This window comes from Temnothorax nylanderi, unplaced genomic scaffold (genome assembly GCF_030848795.1).
Source record: "Temnothorax nylanderi isolate EJ_2023f unplaced genomic scaffold, tnyl_v1.0 TNYL_tig0145_pilon, whole genome shotgun sequence".
NCBI classification, from domain to species: Eukaryota; Metazoa; Arthropoda; class Insecta; order Hymenoptera; family Formicidae; genus Temnothorax; species Temnothorax nylanderi.
The window spans coordinates 351641-372254 of record NW_027249207.1 but is presented as its reverse complement, the minus strand read 5'-3'; the positions used below and the strand labels follow the sequence as shown (position 1 = coordinate 372254).

The 20614-nt window shown below is 41.5% G+C and overlaps 2 protein-coding genes across 7 annotated transcripts; both read left to right on the top strand.

Annotated features, from left to right (window-relative positions):
* The first annotated feature begins 11 nt into the window (after positions 1 to 11).
* Positions 12 to 16355, top strand: Rhogapp190 (Rho GTPase-activating protein 190). Of its 6 annotated transcripts, none has more exons than XM_071714677.1 (24): positions 12 to 150; positions 2122 to 2762; positions 2846 to 3756; positions 3836 to 4045; positions 4258 to 4269; positions 4736 to 4922; positions 4990 to 5105; positions 5192 to 5344; positions 5446 to 5663; positions 5745 to 5946; positions 6016 to 6192; positions 6271 to 6522; positions 6629 to 6807; positions 6878 to 7061; positions 7155 to 7363; positions 7453 to 7878; positions 7972 to 8211; positions 8315 to 8500; positions 8854 to 8942; positions 9019 to 9400; positions 9540 to 9671; positions 9843 to 9893; positions 9974 to 10070; positions 10180 to 16355. In XM_071714677.1, exons 2-24 carry the CDS (start codon positions 2592 to 2594, stop codon positions 10376 to 10378), a joined length of 4983 nt encoding a protein of 1660 aa, XP_071570778.1. In that variant the 5' UTR covers positions 12 to 150; positions 2122 to 2591; the 3' UTR covers positions 10379 to 16355. The 6 variants fall into 6 exon arrangements, with proteins under 6 accessions (XP_071570778.1, XP_071570777.1, XP_071570779.1 ...); XM_071714676.1 differs by having other exon boundaries at positions 5425 to 5663; positions 7173 to 7363; XM_071714678.1 differs by having other exon boundaries at positions 5425 to 5663; positions 8890 to 8942.
* A 952-nt stretch (positions 16356 to 17307) lies between these two features.
* Positions 17308 to 20526, top strand: Erp60 (disulfide-isomerase A3). Its single transcript, XM_071714687.1, has 5 exons — positions 17308 to 17582; positions 18443 to 18674; positions 18749 to 18957; positions 19064 to 19180; positions 19250 to 20526. The coding sequence occupies exons 1-5, from the start codon at positions 17437 to 17439 to the stop codon at positions 20022 to 20024; spliced, it is 1479 nt and encodes a 492-aa protein (XP_071570788.1). The 5' UTR covers positions 17308 to 17436; the 3' UTR covers positions 20025 to 20526.
* Positions 20527 to 20614: the final 88 nt, after the last annotated feature.

Genomic DNA, 20614 nt, shown 5'->3' with positions numbered 1-20614 from the left:
ACCCCGGATCCCGGATCCCGGTGACGACGACGACGACGACGACAACGATCGGCGACCACGCGCCCGCACGGCCGGGTTCCGGTGACGGCGGATCGAGTCAGCGCCCCCTCCGAGGAGACAGCCCCCGTGCGCTTCCCCCTTGTTACTCAGGTAGCCCGTCGTCTTCTCACCCCCCGTCGTGTAAAATACTTTGCGAAACGCGGCATCGACGACGACGACGACGACGACGACGTCAGTGGCGGCGGCGAGTGTCTTGCTCCTCCCCCGTCGCTTTCCTCTCCCTTTCTGGACGGGGTCCCCGGGGGGAGAGACGGTCGCCGTGACCCTGTCGTTGTATACAGTGCGTATCGATCTGAAATCCGTCACTGGGGCACGCTGGAGCAGCGAGATCCGCGTCGTCGATTGGAGAATGGATGAGCGGCTCGGAGATTTCGACGACGCGGACGGGGGGTTCGCTCGTTTGCACCCTCCTACGCACTCGGCCCGTCTCCCCCTTCCCCCTCCCTCCTCCCCCCGGCTACCCCGAAGCCGGGATATGTATCTGTGCGTGGAGATGCGCGAACGGGATCTCACCGCGACGTGGTGTGCCTCGGTCTCGCATTTTCCGCACTCGTCTTCCTCCTCTCCTCTTCCCCCCTCCCCCTCTCCCTCCCCGTCGTCGAGATCTCGCGCGCCTGTTTCACGTGGGGCGCAAAAAAGCGGCGTAACGCGATTAAAGGGAAAGGACCTTGCGATATCGAAAGAACTTCGCCGCGTCGTCGACTTTCTCGCGCTTTCGCGGGGGATATCCTCTTAGTTGCACTTTCCATCAGTTTTTTGCTCTCTCTGTCTCTCTCTCTCTCTCTCTCTCTCTCTCTCTCTCTCTCTCTCTGTCTCTTTTCCCTCTTTCCGAGAGGAGAAAGACGAGCACGGAGGGAAAGATTGTAGTTCATGTAGTTATCCTATTTCAGAATGCAGAAAGTGTAACATAGTACAGCTGAGACGAGCGAATCTATTAGATCTGTTCGCCCTAATTGCACTCTCCTGCACCGTGCTGATTTTCTCTCGCTTCTACCAGCCGTCGAGTGTACGTCCGGCTCCGTTCACCTAAAACCCGCGGCAAGTGTGGGAAAGTACAGGTAGCCCCCGACGGGGAGACGAGACTGACGAGAGCCGGCTAACGCACGCGGAATCCGCGGATGTATTCCGCAACTGCGGAAAGAGCGGAGCCCCTTCCTGGACGGGGAAGAGCGAGACGTGATAATTTTTTATGTACTCCAAAAGGGAGCCGCGATATCGTGGATATTTCGCGGCGCCCGCGCCGGCCGTGACGGACTCGCTGTAAAAGTGAAAAATCGTGGAGAGCTCCCGTCGATCGTGGCTTATTTGTTATTATCGATTAGAAGAGAGAGAGAGAGAACTGAACTTATTCGATGGACATTTGACTTTCTCATAATTCTGCCCTCTGTAGATGACCTATTGATGCGATTAGCATGAAGCGGAGCTATTGTGAATAACTCTGTCGGCGTAATGTGTGATTCATAGCTGTGTTTTAAGAGGCACATATAAATCTGAGACGGTACATTAAAGTAGTTGCTATGAATTATGAGAGATAATTGATAAGAGGATTCTCTGAATTTGTGCTTAAATCTGAGGACGGTGCACCAAAGTAGTTGCTACAGATTATGAAAAACAATTGCCAAGAAAATTCTCTAAGTTCGTGCATTAATCTGAGACGGTATCAAAATAGTTGCTATGGATTAAAGTATTAAAGAAAAGACGATTAATAATATCTCTAAAATTATGTATAAAATCTGAAATTTTATATTAAAGTAATTGCTGCAGATTATGGAAGATAATTGATAAGAGAACTTTCTAAATTTCTGCGTAAATATAAGACGGTGCACCAAAGTATATGCTACGGATTATGAAAGATAAATTGATAAGAGAACTCTCTAAATTTATGCGTAAATCTCAGACGGGGTGTACCGAAGTAGTTGCTACGGATTATGAAAGACGATTGACAAAAGAAATCTCTAAATTTATGTGTAAATCTTATACTGAAATAATTGTTGCGGATTATGAGAGGCAATTGACATAAAAACTCTCTAAAAAATGCGTTTTTCTGATTTGTTTTTGCAGATACACAGTGCCATTCCAAAGAACCATTGCTCACAGCTGTGCTAAACTATAAACGCTATGCTTAACGATAGATAGTGTTTTAAGGGTTTTTCAAGCTCTGTGTTATTTATATTTAAACGACGTAACGCTATTAATCGCATCTCTCGTAATAGCTTCACGCTAGAATAGAGATAATCGTACGGATGAAAAATCTGGAGAACCCAGTCGCGTTTGTACATAAAGATTCATTGAAACGAGCAAGCGAATTGTGATTCAAATCGTTTAGAGATGTTACCAAAGGGAGATTGAACCAATTTTCTACGCAGAGCTCTAGAAGGGTAGAATATGACCAAAGGTGTAAAGACAAATCTGTACTGGTAGCAAACTCTCGGTGGCATTTCGCTATGTCTTGAGCAACGCCATTTAAAAGGAGAGAACAAAAAAGTTTATTTTGACATTTAAACTACGAGCGGTATCGTCGCGCGCTAAACATGGCGAGAAAAAGTGACAATGCGAAGAGCATCAACGTCGCGGTGGTCGGGCTCTCCGGCACGGAAAAGGACAAGGGGCAGGTTGGCGTCGGCAAGTCGTGTCTGTGCAATCGCTTCATGCGTTCCATGAGCGATGACTACAACGTGGAGCATATTTCGGTGTTGTCGCAGGTACTCGCATTTTCCACGCGTCTCGTCTCGTTATCGATTAACCGTACGTTCCACTGAATACTCATCGAACGTTTTTATTGCAGTCTGACTTCAGCGGACGTGTGGTGAACAATGACCACTTCCTGTACTGGGGCGAAGTAACGAAAACGGCGGAGGACGGGACGGAGTTTCAGTTTCAAGTTATAGAGCACACGGAATTCATAGACGACGCGTCGTTTCAGCCGTTCAAAGGCGGCAAAATGGAACCGTATGCGAAAAGATGCGCCTCTACGAAGATCACCAGCGCGGAGAAGCTCATGTACATCTGTAAAAATCAGCTGGGCATAGAGAAGGAATACGAGCAGAAGGTTCTAGCTGACGGTAAATTGAACATCGACGGATTCTTATGCGTGTTTGACGTGAGCCTCGTGCCGAACAGGGCAATAGAGAAGCAGGTTGAGCTTGTGGCGAATATCCTGAACAATTTGATGAAGGCGAAGAAGCCGATAATGCTGGTAACGACCAAGAATGACGACGCGAACGAGCAGTTTGTCAAGGAGGCCGAGAAGCTGATAATGCGCAAAGAGTACAAGGGATCGATTTTGATTATCGAGACCTCGGCGCACGAGAACATCAACGTCGATCTGGCGTTTATGATCCTGGCGCAGTTAATCGACAAGACGAAAATGCGCAGCAAAGTGGTGCCGTTCGCCGAAGCAGCCAGGGCCAGGAAGGAACTCCTGGACGCGTCGACGGAATCGTTACAGAGATTGATCCGGATACACGTGACCGATTATCGCGCCTTGTGGTCACAGGCCTCGAAGAAACTCGCGCAACTCAAGGAATTCTCCACCTTCGTAGAGTTATTCGGTATCGAGGCGACGCAAAGACTATTCAGAAGGCACATTAAGAAACTGAAAGACGAACAGATAGCGAAGAAAATACAGGGCTACCTGGACATGTTGCCGGATATACTTCATGAGATCTGTCCGGATATATCGAATTTAATTAACGAGTAAGTTTCACGCGAATAATAGTTTCTTTTTTTCGTGCAAATTCTCTTGCGAGTTGATTGCTGAGTTGCCGCTTTGCAGAGAATGGTCGGCGGTGCAGCAATACATAAAGGCGCATCCCGATTTCGATCAGTATTTCTACGAGTGCCCCGAAGACATACCCTGGATCGATTGTGATTTTGGGGAAAACAACGGCACGAAAATTCCATACGACGTGCTGGAGACTCCCGAGGCAGAAACCGTATTTAAGAATCATATAAATGCTTTACAGCAAGAGCAACGGCGATTAGAGTAAGTATTCCGTAGAACCAAGTCCAGCCGCTTTAACAAATAAATATTGCAGAGACGAGTTTATGTATGTTCTTCACAGAACTGGTGATAGTGGTGATAGTATTAGTAGTGAATTTATATCATTTTATTCGATAGTCTGGAAATATTCTAATAATATTCATATGCAATTTGTTAATGCTTTGCTTTATTCTGGGTGGTGTTTCTTTGTGCAGACTTCCGAAAAGGTAATGTTTGCCTTTTTTATTTGCTTCCTTGTTTATAATATAACATATATCTGAGTTGGAAATATTCTCTGATGTTTACTGTGCTAACATTTATGTAACAGCGTGGGCTTATATATTATATAGAATGTTAGATTCGAGGTATATTTGTCGCCAGCAATCAATATTTGAGCACTTAATAAGTCAATTTACCTATAACGCATGAATTACAAAGATGGTTCAAGGTTATTAAGATCGAATTAAACATTTTATTACAACATTTAAGGTGCATTAATATTGCAATGAATTACTAATTTCTATCGTAAATATAACAAGTAGACTTTTGTTGTAATAAAATATTAACAATGGCTAGATACGTTACAGTTCATTTGATATTGTGCCCTTTTACATGTTTATTTTTTGAATTTTTATTATTATTATTTTGAAAAGTTATTTTTTACCTTTGTCAATTGTAATTAATTTCTGTTAGGTGGAAGAAACAATTTAAGCAATTGTTGGAGGAAACTGGCTATGTTACGCCTGGAAAACATTTGTCTGAAGTTAGAGTTTTATTTATGGGCAGGGAATGCTTTGAGGAGCTTTCTCATCACGATTGTCAAGAAATTTATGATCAGCATCAAAAGGAAATTATTGAAAAGGCAAAACATAATTTTCAGGTAAGGTATTTGTAATTATTGTATCATATAAAGGAGTACGTGCAATCAATATTATAATATGTTATAGGAATTATTGTTGGAACATGCTGATCTATTTTATCACTTCAAGAGTGTAGCTCCAACTGGAACTATTACACAGGATGATATAAAAGATATTACAGATGCATTACTGGATGATTTTAGGTATGCAATATACCGGATTTATTATGTATTATTATTTAATATCATTATATTGTATAATGTAATTTTGCAAATTCTTATGCTTCTAGATACAAAGCGTTAGATAGATTAGATCAAGACAGAAAGTTAATGTTGTTTCAACATTTGGGATTTGTACATTGTCCCATAAGGGAGCATTGTCCTGCTTATCCAAATTGCATGGATGCACTTATAGAAAGAATACTCGGAACGAAAGCTCACAGGTAAGACGTCAATATTACGTCAAGCAGGATTACATAGCGTGGATTTATTTTATAACAAAAATCTGGAAACGTTCTAACAGACCTTCCTCATGGAATCACAGTAGCCAGTGGCAGTTAACATCGGACAACAATCAATTAAATTTAGTTATACTTGGAAGTAACGGGCTAAGCGAAGAATTTGCTCGTGAAATAAGGGCACAAACGGACGACGACGAAGTGGAAATAGATTGTCAACTCTACACCCTCGGATATCGCATCATTGACGGCGATGTTGGACTGCCGCATAATTCCTTCACTACCTCCGATTTCATGCCACATGGTAAATATCCTCTCGAGTGTATAGATTTATGTATATTTTATAAGAATATCATCTACAATGGATGTCTCTTTCTTGTTATAGGATCCTTTTGTATCTATTCGAATGAAGATTCATTCGAATACATTCGATCCTCTTTAGAGAAAACCTTGTTATCAAATCTAGAGCAAGAGGACAGACTACCATTTCAAGGATTGCCCATTGTAATAATGTTTATACCAGAAGCCAGTATCGATGAAATGGAGGCTATGAAGCTTAGAGAAGAGGGACAAAATCTTGCTGATAGGTATATTAATCATATTAATCATAGGAATTGAAACTTGCCGAGCGCGTAATAATCTTATCAATTTTGTAGTTTGCAATGTCCGTTTATCGATGTCTGCATAGACGATCTGGAGCAGGAGAAGCATAAGAGATTCCCGAGTTCATTGGTAAAGGATGCTTTGCAGCAACTTATACAGTCCATAAACCACAGAGCTGGTTTTTTAAACATATATCAAAGCGTTATCGAATGTTTGGAACCTGATATTAGGTAGACTGTCAATCATAATGCCTGCGTTTAATTAGTTAATCTGTAATCGTATGTACTTTATTTAGTGCTTGATTTCAGGATAATAATGTGTATGTTCTGCGGCGATCCTTATTCGGTCGAGAACGTTCTCGGTCCTTTACTGAATCATCAATGCTGCTTTCTCAGCGGAGATAGATCTATAGTTTTGGAAACGTTTTTGGGAGAATGTAAGCGTCGAGTCGAAGTCATTATCTCGAGTTTTCACGGAGCCAATGCGTTCAGAGATGAATTAGTACATGGTTTTATACTCGTCTATTCCACAAAGAGGAAAGCCTCTCTCGCGACTCTAAAGTATGTGCTAATGACTTACACCACGCCGTTTGCGCACCTAAGAAAAAATAAATGTTCTATTTTACAAGTATATTTTTCATCACGTATGTTTCTTTTTGTCTTGTAGTGCCTTTTCCACCAACATACCAAATCTGCCAATACAAATAATGGCTGTGACCGATACTGGCGGCGCGAATGCTTTCTTCAGTAGCGACTTAAGTCATCTACTTATCACAGAGGGAAACGCGATTGCAGATAAATTGGAGGCGCATTTTATGACATCCGCATCCAGCTGTCAACAAAAAAGTGAGAAACTCGAGTTTTCATTTTCGATACTTGGCAAACTCAGTTTTCTAACAAATGATTTAATGTGTAGCCGCGTTTTATACGCCTTTCTTCAAAGTGGTGTGGGAAAAGAAACCGGAGATCGAGCAGGCGTTTAACATGGAGGAGCCGGGGAATTTGAATGACAGCGGAGAAGGCACCCTGGAGTATTCGGCTTTACATCCGATGCCGCCACCACGACACGAGAGCTATCACCTTCAAACGCCGGATGACGGGTAACTATTCTAGAAGCGGCTCTCTAGCAACCGTACGAACAGATCTATGTTATGTCCGAATTTGTTTGTGACCCAAAGTCTAATGTGAAGCAGTATGTCTGTAACTTTTAGGAGCGGCTCCGAGTCGTACGAACAGTTGACGCCCGACGGTGATCTGGGTGATACCGGATTAACCGAACAATTCGCCGATCACAGAGCCACACCGAGCGACGACAGTGACATTTACAGCCAGGTCGATTTCTATCGAGAGGAGAGGGAGAGAGATCTAATGAAAAATGAAGATATCACGAATAAGTTATCTGGTCAGTAATAATAAAACCAATTTCATCGCACAATGTTTAAATTCACGATTCTTCAAGACTATTGAATTATAAACCTTCTCTTTGCATAGGATGGGTAAAGGACACATTCATGCACCAAGACGGAGTTACTAACAGTTACTCGCACAGAGCTTTCACGACAGGTCGACGATATATCTCACAGGCTAAGCCACGACCGAAAGGCAACAGTCAGACTTTGAAACAGCCCGGGAAAATCAATCTGAAGGACTTTTCCAATGTAACGGATGTGATAGCCAGGATGACGATCGGCGAGAAGGACGAGCACGGCCCGAAACTGACAATGGGTCACGCTCCTCTCGCCACTCCGGAACTTGTGGACCTCGGCACCGAGTACGCGCAGGTGAAGGACGTCGTTCCGAACATGTACTCAGCCTACGACGGCGATTATATGTACGCCATGGTGCAAGATTCTATCGGCAACAACAAATCCAAGTTGCGCCACCGACGCGAAAAGGGATTACAGATCTTACAGCCATGTAAGATCTCTTTTCTTCTTACGTTAAAGATCTTTTGGAACGCCAAGCTTATATATAATTATTTACAATACTTATATTATTATAAACACACAGCATACAGCGATTCTGATTCGGAGTGGAGTTCCTTGGAGAGACAAAGGGCAACGGATGCTTTGAGCAAAGGGAATAAAAAGCTTTCGTCGCACAAACGAATACGCAAGAAACGCACGGCAATACCAGTCGCGACGCCAAAAGTGCCGTCATTGGCCAGCATGGGTAGCGGAGACGGTATAGTCGGCCTGAACTACAACATGAAAGACGAGAAAAATTGGCGCGTCGATCCCACGGAGAGAGGTAAAATTTTGTCCTTTTTTATCTTTCTCTTAAGTATATACATTACAAGTTCCTACGTCACCTGTGAATGGCAAAATTTAGAGAAATATATCCGTCTTTTCAGTATCTAGCGAAACGCCCGATACTTCCGAATCGAGCGATCCGGAACACACGAGGTCCAGATCGAAACAATATAAATACGCCGCAACTAGTTTGCGGAAAAGATTTTCCGGAAATTCTCTGCAACAGCAATACTTACAACACCCGTTTAATATGAAACATATGACGCAGGAGATGTTCAGCGCCTCCTGTAAGTAACGTGGTAGATTTTAATTTAATAGAAATATTTATATATATTGTTATAACTTGTAAGACGTTATGTCATACCGATATAATTTAATAATTATGATTAGTGCAGAGAATTTTCTAATATGATTTGAATGAATTATTTAATGCAACGTTAAAATCTAGTTCAGTAATGTAACAATGTAATAATCTGCAGACGCATGTATAAAAAATATTATGTTTTGGCTTAAATCGAGGCTTCTTAATTAATAGCAACTTTGATTCTCTTTTCTTTTTAAATGTAATACATACTAATGTTTTCCATTAAGTTGCAGTGTCTATGCTTTCGTTAACTTTGCATGAAACTTGTTATTTTAGCCAAGCAAAGGGGTGAAAATACGTTTGGCATTCCAGATGATGAATCAAGTCTGGATGTTTCCTCGCCGCGTGAAATTAACTCTCCTAGTGTAAGTTTTTAGTTTATATAATGCAAATCGACGTCGCGGAATGCGCATGTTATTAACTTGCTTTGCTTGCTCTTAGTTTGGTATATTGAATAAGTCGAAGGACAGCGACAAGTTAACCAGGAAGAAAGACAAGCAAAAGGCAAAGGAGGACGAAAAGTTGGAGAAAAGAAGGCAAAAAGAGGAGAAGCTCAAGAAGCACGCGGAGAAGGAGAAAGAGCGGGAAAAGAAGAAACAGGAGAAGATAAAACAGACCAAAGGCCCGGGAGGAACACCGATCTCGAGTCAGTCGCAGCAACCTTTGATCGAGGATTTTGCACAGAGCGAAACGAATCGGATACCTTTGTTCCTCGAAAAGTGCGTTCGATTTATCGAGGACGAGGGATTAGATTCGGAAGGGATATATAGGGTGCCCGGTAACCGTGCGCACGTGGAATTGCTTTTCCAAAAGTTCGAAGAAGGTATATTATTTGTTAAAGGCTTTCTGATCTTCTGATCTTATATTTTCTTTCTTATTTCCTTCCTTAACGCCAAATTAATGCTCCATATAAACTTTGCATGATGAATAACATGGATCTGTTTCTTTTTTCTAACGTATAGACGGTAATGTTGACATACATTCTTTGGATATTCCTGTAAATGCTGTTGCTACAGCCCTGAAAGACTTCTTTTCCAAGAGATTACCACCGCTCATCGACAAGGAACGCATGAGCGAATTGGAAGATATATCAGGTAAATTGAATTTTAATCAGAGATAGAAATTGAATCAATTTTTATAGAATTTTGATTTAAATTTTTTTGTAAGGTCCTTAAATATTTATCATATTATTAAATTTTCATTACATTTACACCAACAAAAAGCAAAATATTTTTAAGAATGTACATATTATGCCTATGTATCAGGTGCACGAGGTATTAGCAAACCTATGTCAGCTACTTGCATGAACATGGAAGGTTAGTACTTTTGTTTTATAGAATATAGATAATAGATCATGTGATTATTCTTCGAGTTAACATTAAACTTGAAATTGCAGACCGAAGCGGGAGACTGTTAGCCCTGCGTCTGATGCTCAACAAGTTAAATCCAGTAAACTTTGACGTTCTCAAATTTATCTTCCAGCACTTCGTAAAGTAAGTGAAAGCGATGAAAATGTAATTGCGGAGACGAATCTTTAATAGACACATTCTAATTATATCACCCTTTATTCCGTTACTATAATTTAAATTTATACGTTTTCAGAGTTGCAGAGAATTGTAAACTCAACAGTATGGATAGCAAGAACTTAGCGATTTGCTGGTGGCCTACGTTACTACCGATTGAGTTTAACGACCTCGGCAGATTTGAAGCTATGAGGCCGTACCTGGAGGACGTAGTTCAAACGATGATCGATCAGTATCCTTTCCTGTTCTGTGGCGAGGATGCCGTTGTGATGGTGTAGTGACTAAACGTATTACCTAGCCATGCAGTGCATAGTTCTCAACCTCTGTGCGAAGAGGCTGCAGTATTTTTTGTGGACAACGGTGGTAGAAGCGGCGCGTCCGGCCGAGACCTCGCAATAGCGCGCCTGCCTCGTGAAATAATCCGATATGATTTTTTTTATACGTTATCGACAGTTGCGATACAGGCGTAAACGATTGGTCTCAATATATAGTTTGTATTAATACTAAACTTCGCTTTAGTGCACTCGTAATACAACTAACACAAGTCCCACGTAGGCGCAACGTGGACGAGCAAAGCCTCTATTTAAGTTTAGTCATTCACATTCGTTCATTTCCGGGGTGTGTGACAAGCAAGATTTCCCCTTGCGAAATCGATCGATCGATGGTCCTAAGATGATGGTTATTCGCGTACGCGGATCAGATAACGCAAGAATAATAAGAGTCAATCCATGTGTCATAACAGTATGCATGTATCATGTTGGATGTATCCAGAGCGATGTATTTATTGATATTGTACTAGGGATGTATGACTCGATATTTGATAATAGCAATTAGCTTTACATAGTTATTGAGATCGATGTCGTGCTTTTTTTAATCGCTTTTTTTCGCTCCGTCTTTCCGTTTTCTTTCCTCGTGTCTTCTTGTCCATATTGCCAAGAACGAAAGTGTTAAGCGCAAAGTGATGATATTAATGTAGTCTCGTTAAAGAGACTGTTATTAGTATTTAAAGGAGGGCGTGTCCAGCCCACATTTACAAAAGATACGAAAAAACGTATATAAAACGAGATTTATCGTCGAATAATATCTATATAAATATATATATATATATATCTCACATAGCAACGATATCAAAAATGCCAGAATATTTAGCGCGTTTCCTTTTTGGCCAATGCACAAATCGGCTCTCGAGTGTATTTACTTTTGCATTCTATTGATGTAGATTAGATCGTGCAAGATTTTTTTAAATATAGTTTAAATTTTTATCATGTCAGGACCGAGCGAACTCAAACGACGATACAATCCGTATATTCATTCCGTCTAAAAAATATAAAGTAAAAACGAAAAAAAGAAACACGAAAAGCGTTACATGTAATTGCACAATGTCTTGACAAATAGCGATAATATTCGTATGCGAAGGAAAACGAAGACAGAGATAAAAAAGCATTTTGACAAGTTTCGCACATGTAACATTTGCAAACGCATATAAAAGTGGAATCGAAGTAACTTAAGAAATACTTAGAGCTACGAACGATATTAAAGTTTCTTAAAGCGGATATGTATATAGAATTCTAACGATTTAAGATACATACGAAGCTCGTAAGACATGAGACACTAAATTCATAGGAACTTTTTCTTTTTTTTTCCGAGAAGTCCGTTTTACGTAATGAGCTGACGTTTTGTCGTTCGTATCTTCGCAAAAACAGAAAGTATTTATTAACACGCTACCGTCGCGCATAAGAGATTCAGGATCGACGAGTTAAGAGAAGGAGAATTGTACCGTCTAACTTTTTACATTTAATCGGGAAGAAAACGTATGTTCAGACACGTCAATTTATTTTCTCGCTGTCTGCTTTCGAATTCGCACGAATCCGCGGATCTAGCGGGTTGAATTTTCGTAGGTGTGCCATAACTTAAACTCGATGTTTAACGATCATAATGACAAGATGTATGCCTTTCGGCGGCTCAACATTCGAAAGTAAGCGTGTGTCGTTTAAGCACCGATCGCGAGCACTCGCGATCGCGGTGTATTTACCGAGAGATACTTAAATATTGCCTCTGAATGTTGGAGCCATTATGAATAAGAGAAAAAAAGAAAAAGAAAGCGACAACAATACACAACGCGCATACACGTACACGCAACACTTTTGTAACCCGAAGATTAATCGCAAACATTCCCGTAAGAAACGTCGATGTTACTTTATATATATATATATATGGTCTCGCGAGAGACGCGTTTTAATCGTACCGAGTTCGTGATCCCGGGAGTAAAAATCGTGAATGAAATCTCGTGATCGTTTCACGAGAGAAAGAGAAATAAAAAAAAAGGAGAGATCTCTTTTTATCGACACGGACCCTCGTAGAAAACGCGCGTCTCGCGAACACAATCGCTCTGTATTTGTAAGGAAATCGTTGTAACGATATTTCTACAATCGACGCGTCGCGAGGACGCGCGCGACGGGAGGAAGAAAGAAGGAACGGATCGTACATTCCCATTTAGTCGTAAAAAAAAAGAGAAAAAAAACAAATTTTATACATTCGTACGTACGTAATTGTATAATGTTCTTAAAATAGATAGGGAAAGACGTCGATGCTTTACGTATGGGATCTCGAACGCCGAAAGACGTCGCGCGACGCCGCGCCGTCAACGACGTGACCGACTCACGTCGACGACGATGAGCGAAGTGGCGCGTGTCGGAGCAGTTGGGAACGCTCGCTTGGGAGATATTTCAATACTCCCGTTATCTTTGTCTATTTTACATGTCTATTTTACGTGTGTCGAATGGACAATTGATTTAGAGCACTTAGAAAGCTTTTCCGCGAGTAAGATTGTTTGCGCCAACTCTTTCGTTGTTTAAAGGGTTAAATCAGTGTAACCGCCTGAAAAGTATAAGTATTTTTTACAATTTTTTTCTAGAAAACTTTGATAAATTAAAGGGAAACGATAGAAGACTGAAATGTCTACATTTTTCTGATGTCCCGTGGCATAACAGTTTTTGTACATTCACTCAGAAAGCTTTAGGACAAGTTATAAGAACATGAAAAAGAATATTTTTTAATAGAAATATATTTCCATATTTTTATATTGGTAATAAATTATGATTTTTAATTTTATTTAGTAAAATTATATTAAAAATATTCTTTTTTTTATGTTTTTTTAGCTTGCCTGAGAAATACTTTCGTAAGAAAATGTACTAAAACATTTACCCAAGAACACTAAGCAGAATCTGGATCGGCTACATTGCCGCGTAGTGCGCCTGAGAGCTTCAATACGCTTGTACAAAAGTAATCATAACTTCTTATTAATTCTTCAAATTTCGACATAAGTCTCGCGGCAAACTAATCTTAAAAGTACATGCTATTTCTTTAAATTAAAAAAGGATCGGTTTTTTGTTTTTTATACTGGTCTAACCCTTTAAAAGTTGCCCCTAAAAAATATATCTGTCTCAGCGTCGATTGTCTCTGCTTATCCGCGATGTTATTAGAACTTCCTTTACATCGAGATAATAATCTACGAAGAATACTGTAATTTTTACTGTAATACAGTAATTTTCTAATTGGATATTTCGTCAATCTGCTGTTAGCGCAATCGTCAACAAATCTATCGTGCGTGTTTCGTGTAATGCTTCTCAACAGCTTGCGATCATTATTTCTTATATAACTATCATTTGTTCAGAAATTTAGCGCATACTAAATGATTATACTGCGATGATTGAAGAGTGCAACAGTAGCTCAACTCATCTTAAAAGGACTCTCAAAATTGAGGAAGGGAGAGAATTGAATTTATATTAAATTTATTTCTCTCTTTATTTATTTACTCTTATCAAAATTCAAACAAAGTCAATTCTATTAAATTTCTTCCCATTTTGAAGGCAAGTACACTCGCCTTTAGATCTATTAATCATCAAGCCATTGGATGTTTTTAATAAATTGAAAATGAGCTGGGCTTTTGCTGCATCGAATCTTCCGGTTATAGTCTCGCCCTACGCATCTACGATGTAACGGTTAAGCAATAGCAAAGAAACAAATGTAGCGATTAAATATCTGAAGAAATATTCGACGACGGCCACATGTAGTGATCGCAAGATTATCAAGTTCCACGTCCTTTGCACAGTATTAGCGTCATCCGTCATCGGCATCAACATCGTTTTCAACAGCGTCATCAGCATCATCATCATCAGCAACATTATCAACGTCGTCAACATCAACATTATTGCCATCAACATCAACATCATCATTGTCATCGTCGTGTTGTCGTCGTCGTTACCATCATCCCTGGACACGTACCCATCGAGCGTCTTCTCTCTCGCGAAGCCTAAGAGGGAGGAGGAAGAAAAATCACTTTTCTACGATACGTCCGTTAAGATTTCTGCTTGTCCTTTCTCGCTGTCCGAGGACGGCCCATGCGCGACCGGCCTCTCCCGTCGAACATAAACAGATCCTTAAATTATCGTAGCCTGTGATAAGACGTAGGCGAAAATGGACCCCTTGTTTTTGTCCCCTTTATTTATAGCTTGATGTACGAATGTATTATAGTTGTACAGTTGCATCGGTATGATGCGTGTCGTAAGCCCGCTTGCCCTGCTTTCCTTGCGTTTTTGCATCGCGCTCTGCTTTTTCCCCCTCCTCTTTTTCTTCTTTTCTCTTCCCTTTCATTTCCGTGTCTTTTTCTTCCTTTGTCGATCGTCACCGTTCTTCGTAAGCTTCGCCCGTCCTCGAAAGTCTCGTTTGTTGCCCGTAGTCGCGGAATACTATGCGAGCACCCCTGAATTCTACGGGCGGTGAATCGTGAAGAAATGTAGGAAAACGCCTCACAATTGTGCCGGGATCGTCAATTCATTGCAGCACAGCGACCGAACTTTCGTTTGACTGATAAAATAAGACGTGGGATCTCAATGTTTCTCGTGCAGATCCGCGTTCGCGGATCGAGGTATTCCTCGATGCCGATTTCTTTCAGCACCCTATATGATCTAGCGATATATTTTATACCTTGACCGTTCCGCATGACGAAATAAAACGCCGAACGTATTTATAGCATTTATATTTTTGTATTTCCTTTACGAAATAATATATCGTTTTATATTTGAATTATATTTTAATCGAGTTTTATAGAGAAACCCCTTTTTCCGGCCTCGTCTCTCCCCGCGCGACCTACGTTTCTTCATGGGAATGCAAGCCGAGCTTGGCGTGGTGTGTGTGAGTTACTTGAAGCGTGAACTGAGAATAATGCTTGAAATTTGATAACGATATAGCGATAGCCTGTTAACCGCGAGCCCGATAATGAGACTCGTCGATGAGAGGAAAAGTTGATAAGTAAAAAAAAATAAGTCAATCCCTTTTCTAATCAGTAGGAGCGAACGATCGGATCTACGGTTTTATAAGAATCTTTGATAAATATGCGGATTGAGGATAGCTGATAATTAAATAATAATAGTAATGATATTTAATAGCCGTTTGTATCGAAGGTGGCTAACGATTATTGACCAAGATAGGACTGCTAATTTCTACTTCGCTGAAATTTCCTCAAAAGCCGCAGTTTCGCGCACTGGGGATTCTGGCACTTCTGGGGATCTGTCCTTTTTATCCGTGTTTCTTTTTCTCTCCCTCTTTCCGCCTTCGCTTTTTCCTTCCATTCCCACCCTTTTGTCTCTTTGGTATATCAATAAAGTAACATGTATTTATTTTTTATTTCTTCCCGCGTGCGCGCAGTTGAAAAAGGACAGATCTCCGGTTTCTCGTGGCTCGACGTAAACAGACGCACGAAGAAATACGTGCGAAGCGATGGGGAGGAAGGGAAGTGCCCTCGCAGTGCTGCTCGCAAAGTATCAAAGCCGAAACTTGGCGTGTCCAAAACGTCTCGCCGACGACGCTGAAAAATTTAGCCGATCCCTCCGGATTCGGGAAACTTAACGTGATAGAGCCCCTGCCCCAATTCCCACCAATTCCCATCCACCCGCCCATCAATCCTCGCTCTTTATCCCTTACGAATGCGTTTCCACCTTTCCTAAAATTACGCGTTTATAAATGTCGTCATTTATATACATGTAACGATTTTTGTAAATAATCGGTATACATATATAAATATAATTATATATATATAAATATAAATAAATATATATATATATAAATTATATATATATGAAACACGCAACGTGTAAATGGACGGAACCTGTCTTCGTTGTATCAATAGTCTTATATCAGACTTGTATATGAACGGAGGGACTTTTGATTATTAAAAGTTTCCTAGAGTAAAAGAAAGAGATCAGTTTTTTTTCTCTCTCTCTCTCTCTCTCTGTAGCGCACCGCCACGGCATTAAATAATTAATAAGTATGTGCATGTCGAGGATTCTAAACATTACTTATTGCTTTTTATTCACCCTATCTATTCTTCAGCGGTTTTGACAATGTCGTCATGATAATTTAATAATTTATCGCAAAAAACTTCTCGGCCATCCGAGAAGGACGAAAGCTGAAGGAAAAACCTTAGCAAATTTTAAAAAAATTTTTTTAAGCGCCAGAAGAATTCTAACATATTGTAAGCGTGAAAGTCGTTACATCATAAGACTTCGTGATAATTGGGCGTATAATAGTTGACGATGCCATGATTATTTATAAATTAAGCGCGACAATCGAGAGGTTTATTTGAAAAAAGTTGGAAATATTCAATGAATTGATTAGAGACTATTACTACGTTTACGCGTAAATTATCGTAAGTTACTACAAAATCCCGTTTACGCGAAGGAATTATCGTAAGTTACTACAGAGGTAACGCTCGCGTAAACGTAGTATATTAGAGGAATTTTATTGTTCTCGCGAGTACCGTGAAGTTGTCTCCGATCGCCTTGAAGTCTTTTGTAATGTACACATTACACATCTATTAGGTATACGAGGTGTACCAAAAACACGTACGTGTGTGTCGAGCAGCGAAATTTCTTTCTTACCGTAGTTTCTTTTTTTTTTTATTTACGCCTCTATCTCTCTACTCAAGATCGAAACCAGATTTCAATTTGCGAAAACACATATATAAAGGTCATCAATCTTTCGATTTATCAAACTCTCGCGGGATAAAAAAACGAAATTCCTCGTTATCGGAGGCGGCAGATTTTTTCCGGACGCCGAGTATATATACCCGCGCGCAAGCGCGCGCGCGCAGGCGGCGGGCGGTGCGCCAGCCAATCGGCGCGCGACAGCACCTCGCGGTCCGCATCCCGCATCGCGTACCGCCGGCAACGGCACTTCGTGGAAGAGCCACGTCTACGACGACGGACGGACGGACGGACGAATATAGACGGACGTTCCTTCCGACCTGCCAGTGATTACACAGCCCACTGCCGTGAGGATGTTGCGAAAGTGCCTGATTGTCCTGCCGCTGCTGCTGCTCGGCGCCCTCGCCGACGAGAAGGATGTCCTGGAGCTCACCGACGAGACCTTCGAGAGCGAGCTCGAGCGTCACGAGAACACGCTCGTCATGTTTTACGCACCATGGTGAGAGAAAGAGAGATACCGTCCTCGTCCGGCTCCGCATCGCTTCCGCGTCACGCTTTGCTCACGCATTTCGCAAACAGCCGCTCGTAACTCGCCACGGAACAAAACGAGATATCCGCGAGGAAGGATAGACAGTGAGAAAAATTGCGGGGATCTGATTGTCAGGTTAAAGGGAAACGGAGCACTCCGTTACGCACCACCGGACGTTCGAGAAGTTTTTTTTTTATCTTTGTAGCATTACTAATCCGTGTTGTAATACGTGTGATTAATACGTGTTGTAATGTGGAGTCTTCGTTGACGGTATAAGACTCGTACCTTCCATCTGCTAGGACCAAAAGATGCTCTTCTTTTTATGTCTAACTTAAGCGTCAAACACCGGCATACGGCATTACTCAATCGGACTTTTGATGACGTATTCAGATTTCTAATGGCTCCATTTCAAAATCTGATGAACAATTATCTTTACGTGGTGTCTCACGATAAGGAGATTTTCAGCGGCTGATTCATTTTAGCTGTATGGAATGCGAATTTTTCAAGTTTATTTTTATCTATTTTTTTCATCTCCATTCTCTCCCCTTTCTAATGATTACACTTATTTTATGCAAAAGTGTACAAAAATTAAAAAGAGTCTTATTTACTTTATCAAAATCAACGTTTTGAATGTAGAGATTATAAGAAAAACAGCAAAAAGAGACAGTTCTAATTTTTTTTAGATTATAGTTTTTAAAGCTTTATGTAAAATATATAGCAGAGTTATTTGCACACTTGCTCAAAGGTGGGATTAATAAGTTAGTTTGCTACCATGTGTCATTAGTTGGCGTTGCGTTCGAGTCAGTTGATAGAGGAATATTTATCACCAGGTGCGGGCATTGTAAACGCCTGAAGCCAGAATATGCAAAGGCAGCTGAGCTGCTCATAGGCAGCGAGCCACCCATCACGCTCGCCAAGGTCGACTGTACGGAGGTCGGGAAGGAAACTTGCAACAAGTTCTCCGTCAACGGTTACCCGACGCTCAAGATCTTCGAGCGTAACGAGCTCAGATCCGACTACAACGGTCCTAGAGAAGCATCTGGCATCGTCAAGTACATGAAGGTAACATCTCCTGTCTTTTATCTCGTTCGTGAGATCTGTTTGTACAATTTTCTTACATACGGCTGTCTTTTCAGTCCCAAGTAGGACCGGCGTCCAAGGAGTTGACCAGCGAAGAAGCCCACAAGACGTTCCTAGAAACTGACGAAGTCAGTGTGATAGGTTATTTCGAAAAGGACGATTCTCCATTGTCCGCGTCATATCATATCGTTTCCAAGAAGCTCAGAGAGAAGGTCAGATTCGGTCATACGTCGGTAAAGGAAGTTTTGGACAAAGTGTCTCACAAGTATGTATCGCAAAAATCATAGAAATGGTTTTTCTGTGTCCGATCGCACGAAGGAAGTAACTGTTCGAGAAATATTACACATTAACTAATGGACTTCTTGTTTCAGGAACACAATTGTTCTTTATCGGCCAAAGATACTCCACAACAAGTTTGAAGATAACAGCGTAGTGTACAAAGACAGCGATACCATTAGCGACGTGAATAAATTCGTTACCAAAAACTAGTAAGTATTGTTCTTTTATCAATTTTTGGATAATCTTGGAACGACCCTGTAACGCCAATTTCGTTACAGCTACGGTATCGCCGGCGTACGCACTCGCGATAACGCGCAAGACTTCAAGAATCCTCTGGTGGTTGCCTACTACAATGTGGACTACGTGAAGAATGCCAAGGGTACGAACTACTGGCGCAATAGGATCATCAAGGTCGCCAAGGACTTCCCCGAGCTCTCCTTCGCCATAGCTTCTAAGGATGACTTCCAGCATGAACTGAACGACTTTGGAATCGACTACGCGAAGGGCGACAAGCCGGTCATTTTGGCGCGAGATGCCAAGAATCAGAAGTTCGTTCTAAAAGACGAATTCTCCATGGAGACGTTCGAGACGTTCCTAAAGGATTTGCAGGCCGGTGCTCTGGAGCCGTACCTCAAATCCGAGCCGATCCCGGAAAGCAATACGGGTAATGTGAAGGTCGCGGTGGCCAAGAACTTCGACGAGGTGGTAACCGATAACGGTAAGGACACATTGATCGAGTTTTACGCGCCCTGGTGCGGCCACTGTAAGAAATTGGCACCGGTGTACGACGAATTGGGCGATAAGCTGGCAGACGAGGACGTAGAGATCGTCAAGTTTGACGCCGCGGCAAACGACGTGCCGGCACCGTACGAAGTGCGCGGTTTCCCAACCCTCTTCTGGGTACCCAAGGACGCCAAGGACAGCCCGGTCAAGTACGAGGGCGGCCGCGACCTGGACGACTTCATCAAATACATCGCCAAGCACTCTACCGACGAGCTCAAGGGCTACGATCGCAAAGGCAAGGCGCTCAAGCCTAGAACTGACGAACTGTAAGACGTCACTGACGTAAACGACCACGAAGTTCGTTCTCTTGCATTTTCGAATGCGTCTAATCGACGAAACAGTCCGGGAGTTTCTCTCACGTAACACGCAAGCAAGTACATTCAAGAACGCGCGATTGTGTATAAACAGAGAAAATAACACTTAGAGTGCAGATATATCATGGGTTTTTCGCGAGACGTTTCGCAATAAGTGAAAAAATAAAATATGCTCGAATGGGGCGGGGGGAGGAGTGTCTAGCATATAGGATTCTCTACATGTATTAATTGTACACTTTGTAACGATTGTATAATGACGTGATAAAGCGCGCAGAACTGATTTGAAATTTTTCTCCCGTAACAACATGCTTTCCAAGATGGTTTGGCGAATTACAAAGTTATATACAGAAAGCAACACTCCATTCCAATTTTTGCGTGTTTCGACTACGCTAAGTTAAGAGATAATGCAGCGATTTTTGTTTATACGAAAAAGCCAAAATAAATTGTTTTATAGAAAATCGTCGGGATTTTTCTATTCCTTCTCCTAGGGTTAATTTATAAATATTATTTACGATGTACGAATGATCAAAACTGATATCATGTCAC

Excerpts from the sequence above, each read along its gene's own strand:
- Rhogapp190 (XM_071714672.1), top strand. The coding sequence starts at position 2,592 with ATGGCGAGAAAAAGTGACAATGCGAAGAGCATCAACGTCGCGGTGGTC. Across the intron at positions 5,947-6,015 it reads GGACAAAATCTTGCTGATAG|TTTGCAATGTCCGTTTATCG; the intron begins GTATATTAATCA and ends TCAATTTTGTAG. Across the intron at positions 8,501-8,853 it reads GGAGATGTTCAGCGCCTCCT|CCAAGCAAAGGGGTGAAAAT; the intron begins GTAAGTAACGTG and ends TTGTTATTTTAG.
- Erp60 (XM_071714687.1), top strand. The coding sequence starts at position 17,437 with ATGTTGCGAAAGTGCCTGATTGTCCTGCCGCTGCTGCTGCTCGGCGCC. Across the intron at positions 18,675-18,748 it reads GCATCGTCAAGTACATGAAG|TCCCAAGTAGGACCGGCGTC; the intron begins GTAACATCTCCT and ends CTGTCTTTTCAG. Across the intron at positions 18,958-19,063 it reads TTGGACAAAGTGTCTCACAA|GAACACAATTGTTCTTTATC; the intron begins GTATGTATCGCA and ends TTCTTGTTTCAG.